We start from the raw sequence: 6,280 nt of genomic DNA, 5'->3' as shown, positions 1-6,280 counted from the left end.
GTGTGTGTGTGTAAAATCCTTTGAAAAGACTGAATAAGTATCCTTAAAAGTCATTTACGGAGTGTGATGAAGTTTTGGAGTAAGGAAAATATTTATCAAGATGACAACAAACACCACTGTGAGAACATTATGTCTGTTCAGTGTTTCCAGAATTGCGAAGGAGCCTTTGCATTTGCTCAGATGACCCGTGCTGTCACCGCTCACCTGGGGAATGCAGCAGACATGACCGTCCGTGCTGCACATGCCTACGGGATTAGATAAACCTGAGTTTTGTGAAGTGACGAAGCAGCATTTATCAGTCAAGCTCTTTTGCTTTTCTCTCACATACCATGACTCTTTGTATCCACTGAGGAACGTCAGTATGTTTCCACTTTTATCTCGTGGGGGTAACATAAATGGCAGCACTTACACGATTTACCTTAAATATTAGCATTCCTTCGTTTCTACCTCACTTTCTTAGAAGCTCAGTGCATGTTATTATTATTATTATTTCACCTGTAATTAGACACGATTCCCAGGTTGAAGATGTGTGGCCATGCTGAGGCTTGCTCATGTCATTTTCTGGACGTTGTTACAGGTGTGAGGACAAATGCAACATTTCAGCTGCATTGCATCTGAGTCACCTTCTTTTTCAAGTAATTAGCGAGGAAGGAGCAGGTATCAACATGCAGCTGCAAGCTGTGACCGGGATGGGCGTGGTGAAGGTGCACAGGCGAATCAGAAGGCATGTTGTGAATTCTAGTTCATCTCTGCAAATGACTGCGTGGGTTGTCTGAGCTGGTGCCTCGCTTATTTTCCTCTTTCAGCCTGGCAACACAGGTACAAGGGACGAAACAAGCATGAATCTGTACAAGAGCTTTGGAAACCTCATGGAGACTTGGGTAACTGATGACACAAGTCCCGACTCAGAGTGGTTTCAGCGCAATGCTAAAGACCCTCCAACACCTTCCTCAGAGATGGAAACAAACGGGCGCTCAGAATCAGTGGACTCTGGAGTGGAGACGGCCAGCTGTGACACATGTTTTCGTGCTACATCATCCTTTGCCTCAACAGAAATAGAAGGAGAAGATCTCACTCCAGCATTAACATCGCAGTCTCCTGTGTTCTCCTCTCCCAAGCCCACCTGCTCCCCTTCTTCATCCCCGCTTCTATGTTCCAGCAGCACTCAGAAAGACTCTACTGCCTCGCACCTTAAATTAGAGCAAGTGTCACAAAGGACTGATTCTATGTATTCAAAGGGCAACTCAAAGCCCCTGACACCAGAAGAAATGCTCAGTCGGCGACCTCAAGCGTCTTTTCCGATCAAACGGCACACATCGGAGTTAGTAAGAGGTCAAAGATCAGACAGACTTGACGGAAGAAGGACAGTCAGTCCACCTGTTTCCATTCAGCCAAAGTCAGAAATGTGCAGACGGACTCAGTCTATGATTAGTAACAGGCGGACATCAGAGGTGAGATGCTATTCTATCATGAACCAAGCTTTAAATCTCTTAAGATTTTGTGTTTTTTCCATAGTAATGCTCTATCACTTAAATATTGTTTTTGGTTTCTGTTTGTGCTTTTCTGGGGCCAGTTTCGGGATGACATAATTTAGTCACGGTTACATGTACCATCTTGCACGGCACAAGCCAGACATTAGAGGAACGGTTGATAGACTGTACAAGAGGTTTAACAGGCCCTCCACTTTTTCCTGGAGGGTTGCAACACAGAAAGCTGCTTTCATATTCAAAGTAAGGCTTGCATGTCATTAATCAGACGAGATCTCTTTCAACAAACTTTCACAAGACCGTCGTCTGCGCATGGGCTCATAAACCAGTCTGCCCAGTTAGCAGGCATGTGAAGAATGGATATAGGACATGTGGGGAGAAGTCTGTGGGTCTTTTTTTTTCAGAATGTGAGACATATTTCGTTAATCAGAGGGCAGAAAAAATGTCTTTGTTTTGGAAAATTATTTTGGGCGTACAAGATTGAGATGAATGGATTCAATTCTCAAAAAATGTGAAAACCAGTTCACGCTGACAGTGCACAAAGGTGAAGAAACAACTGGATTACCTGAACCATTTGAATGCATTTAGTTCACAATGCTTTGTTTTTAGCCACTGGGTGTGTGTCATAAGTTTGTTCTTGTATTCGTTTGGCCAAGCTTAAATAGCTTTGGGTAATGCAATACAAGGAAGCTACTTAATGCCAAGTAGTCACATCTACATAACTATATACTTTTGTAATTACATGCAATCAGATGCGTATGAATGTGTCAGTCAGATGAATGTGGATATTCTAACTAAACAGGTTGTGATTTCCATTGTTAGGTTTTCATCTCAACTCATCTGAACTTAATAACTTGAAAAAGTAATATGATATATTGCTTCATTTAACATGCTAACACACTCAATTAATTCAATTCAATTCAATTCAATTCAATTTTATTTATATAGCGCCAAATCACAACATAAGTCGCTTCATAGATACAGAGAAAAACCCAACAATCATATGACCCCCTATGAGCAAGCACTTTGGCAACAGTGGGAAGGAAAAACTCCCTTTTAACAGGAAGAAACCTCCAGCAGAACCAGGATCAGGGAGGGGCGGCCATCTGCTGCGACCGGTTGGGATGAGAGAAGGAAGACAGGATAAAAGACATGCTGTGGAAGAGAGACAGAGGTTAATAACAGATATGATTCAATGCAGAGAGGTCTATTAAAACATAGTGAGTGAGAAAGGTGACTGGAAAGGAAAAACTCAATGCATCATGGGAATCCCCCGGCAGCCTACGTCTATTGCAGCATAACTAAGGGAGGATTCAGGGTCACCTGGTCCAGCCCTAACTATATGCTTTAGCAAAAAGGAAAGTTTTAAGCCTAATCTTAAAAGTAGAGATAGTGTCTGTCTCCCGAATCCAAACTGGAAGCTGGTTCCACAGAAGAGGGGCCTGAAAACTGAAGGCTCTCCCTCCCATTCTACTTTTAAATACTCCAGGAACAACAAGTAGGCCTGCAGAGCGAGAGCAAAGTGCTCTAATAGGGTGATATGGTACTACAAGGTCATTAAGATAAGATGGGGCCTGATTATTTAAGACCTTGTATGTGAGGAGCAGGATTTTGAATTCAATTCTGGATTTAACAGGAAGCCAATGAAGGGAAGCCAAAACAGGAGAAATATGCTCTCTCTTTCTAGTCCCTGTCAGGACTCTTGCTGCAGCATTTTGGATTAGTTGAAGGCTTTTCAGTGAGTTTTTTGGACATCCTGATAATAATGAATTACAGTAGTCCAGCCTGGAAGTAATAAATGCATGAACTAGTTTTTCAGCGTCATTCTGAGACAGGATATTTCTAATTTTAGAGATGTTGCGCAAATGGAAGAACGCAGTCTTACATATTTGTTTAATATGTACATTGAAGGACATGTCCTGGTCAAAAATGACTCCAAGGTTCCTCACAGTGTTACTGGAGGCCAAGGTAATGCCATCCAGAGTAAGTAAGTAATTAGCTCCAAACACCACAGGCATGGTGAAATTAGGCCCCTAAGAAGGCACTATGTAAAAACTTTGCAGAGAATCACATACATTTTGCACAAAAAGTGGGATTTTCGTTAATCGGCAGAACTGCAGGTTAATCAGTTTAACTCTGACAGGAACTGTCAGAGCCAGTTCTGCTGGCAGTTAGCCACTCTGCCTCGTGGCCAAGAGGAAGCATTATAATGTAAAATGAAAAGGTTGATAGTATGACTGCCGCAGCTGTTTCATCTTTTGACACCTGTTTTAATAAAAGGTACTGACTCAAATTTCTGGCATGTGCAAATGTTGGCTTCACAGCTTGTAATCAAGTTTGCAGGGGGTTGCGGGACAGAAAATCCAATTGTTGTTGGGGTTTTTTAAATAAAGTGTTGAGATGTTTTAAACAGGTATGTTTCAAAGTGGTGCTAAATTAAAAAAAAGGGGAATCATGGAAGAGTTTCCCACTCCCAGAAGTAATATCTGCACAAAATTTCCTTGCATGTGTGAAGTGTATTTGTAACAAAACAGATTTTTAAGTTAACATTTGATTTGCTCTTTGACATTTGCAGGGCTTTGGTTGCAATGAGATAAAAGAACTGAGTCCTGGGTTCATCTACCTGGAGCAGGTGTGTCAGAAGCTAGAAGATATTGCAAGACAGCAGATGGAAAACCAAGCGCTACAGATGGAGGCAGACGTCCTCGTGCAACACAAAGTCTTCCAAGTGAGCCAGGTAACGTCATTCATTTCTTAGTGTATCAATTCAATTCAGTTCAGTCCAATTCAATTTTATGTATATAGCGCCAAATCACAACAACAGTCCCCTCAAGGCTCTATGATGTCTCACAGTTAAGAACTCGTAACAGTTTCAACAGGTAATAAAACTGACACGAGTTTGTCAGATTAGTGATGACAAATTATCCTGCAATCTGGAGACCTATATGAATTAAAAAGCTCACTTTTTTTTCTTTCAGACTCCTGACATCTGTCAGACTGACTCTGTAACTGCAGAGAAGGACTTAACCACTTGTCAAAGCCTTGAAGATACAGTAAATGTAGAGCATGTTAGCAGCGAACCCAAGCAGCGGAAATACGGACATTTTCGGCAGAGATCAGCTTCAGATACAACTCTTGCCATGATGCATTTAAGTGAGTTATCATCCTACTGTTGTTGTTGTTTTTTTAAAAAAAAAGCCTGATTACTTCTTGTGGTTGTATTTCTGTCCATTTGTTGAATAAAATGTGTACTTTCTGTGATCATGAAGCCTTATTTGTGTTCCTGCTGCAGAAAAAGTGAATGCAGGCTGGAGAGGGCAGCATATGAGTACACATGACCTGCTGGAGGAGCTTGAGGAAGACCAAGAAAATCAGGTAGAACATCAGAAATAAATGAGAAAAAATACATGTGTATATCATGAATTATAAGTGATAAGAAATATGTTATTTTATTAATGTACTCTTAATCTTCTTTTCCTCTTCAGGAATCCACAGAGGAGGAGACAAAAAAACCTATAATGAACTGGAGGAAAAAACTCCTGTCCTTGAGAAGAGAGGGGTCTAATGCTTCATATAAAAGGAGGTGAGTTGTGTTATTTATACACTGATGCAGTGGTCCATAGGTAATGGATCATTGATAAGGAGGCTTTGGTGAGATTTTTGGTGTTGATTTTCAGACGATGCATCTGCTCCTCTTGAACATTTTGTTCTTTTTTTCATGAAACGCAGCACAAACGCAACCTCCACTTTCTGACGTTGACTCGTTTCATCTCTTTCTAATGAATTTTTTTAAAGCCAACAGATGCAGCCATCTGAGAAAAACTCGACCCGTCGAAGGCTGAGCCAACTGTTCAAGAGGAAAGACAAAACTGTATAAATGGACCACAGTGTCTGGCTTGATGTTTCGATGTTAGAGATTCTGAGGAGAAAAGGCTTTTCTGCAAAACTACAAGCACTTTAACTGCTTTCAAAACTACTTCCTATTCATCCCTTTATGCACCAGTGTGCTGCATTATATAAATGTAAAAAGTTTACTTGCTTTTTAAAAATTTATATTCACAAATAAAGGCAATTTCAATACTGTTTATTTGACTGGGAAGTAAATGGTTAAGTGGTTCTCTCATTATTTACAATTAGCACAACAAAAATGTCCTATGTTACTGTTTTTAACAATTAAAGCAGGCTATACTGCAAATGTCAAATAAAGGAATGATGAAAATACTTCACAGAAGTTCCAGAGTTTTGTCTTCTTGTAATTTGACAACACAAAGTTCATGTTGTTCATGTCTAAGAAGAACCATGATTACATAACACAGAGTTTCTGCTTAATGTGAAAACCTACCTTAGACAGTGCAGTTTAAACAATGTTGCTTTTTTCCTTCTTATTATTTAGAATTTTTAATCATCAGGAGTTCAAGGGTTACACTCAGTGACCTTTTCATAGACTCAACTTATTCATTTCTTATCAGTTAATCACATGGCAGCAACGGACTGCATTCAGGCACGTAGACATGGTCAAGACAACCTGCTGAAGCTCAAACCAAGCAGCAGAAGAATGGGGAAGAAAGGTGATTTAAGTGACTTACGTGCATGGTGTTGTTGTTAGTGCCAGATAGGCTGGTCTGAGTATTTCAGAAAGTGCTGATCTACTAGGATTTTTCAGCACAAACATCTCCAGAGTTTACAAAGAGTAAAGAGAAAATATCCAGTGGTCAGCAGTTCTCTGACCACAGGATATGGCCTGTTGATTTTACAAGTCAAACAAGAATGGCCTCACAGGAAGACAACATAAA

The 6,280-nt window shown here is 40.4% G+C and overlaps 1 protein-coding gene across 1 annotated transcript; it reads left to right on the top strand.

Moving 5' to 3' along the window:
* Positions 1–740: 740 nt before the first annotated feature.
* Positions 741–5,718, top strand: si:dkey-106l3.7. Its single transcript, XM_040000163.1, has 6 exons — positions 741–1,451; positions 4,063–4,224; positions 4,466–4,640; positions 4,780–4,862; positions 4,973–5,070; positions 5,283–5,718. Exons 1-6 carry the CDS (start codon positions 840–842, stop codon positions 5,362–5,364), a joined length of 1,212 nt encoding a protein of 403 aa, XP_039856097.1. The 5' UTR covers positions 741–839; the 3' UTR covers positions 5,365–5,718.
* The last annotated feature ends 562 nt before the right edge of the window (positions 5,719–6,280 follow it).

This window comes from Simochromis diagramma, unplaced genomic scaffold (genome assembly GCF_900408965.1).
Source record: "Simochromis diagramma unplaced genomic scaffold, fSimDia1.1 OVJJ01000596.1, whole genome shotgun sequence".
NCBI lineage: Eukaryota > Metazoa > Chordata > Actinopteri > Cichliformes > Cichlidae > Simochromis > Simochromis diagramma.
Note: the sequence above shows the minus strand (reverse complement) of the source record. Positions and strands in the feature narration are given on the sequence as shown.

Excerpts from the sequence above, each read along its gene's own strand:
- si:dkey-106l3.7 (XM_040000163.1), top strand. The coding sequence starts at position 840 with ATGAATCTGTACAAGAGCTTTGGAAACCTCATGGAGACTTGGGTAACT. Across the intron at positions 1,452-4,062 it reads GTAACAGGCGGACATCAGAG|GGCTTTGGTTGCAATGAGAT; the intron begins GTGAGATGCTAT and ends TGACATTTGCAG. Across the intron at positions 5,071-5,282 it reads AATGCTTCATATAAAAGGAG|CCAACAGATGCAGCCATCTG; the intron begins GTGAGTTGTGTT and ends ATTTTTTTAAAG.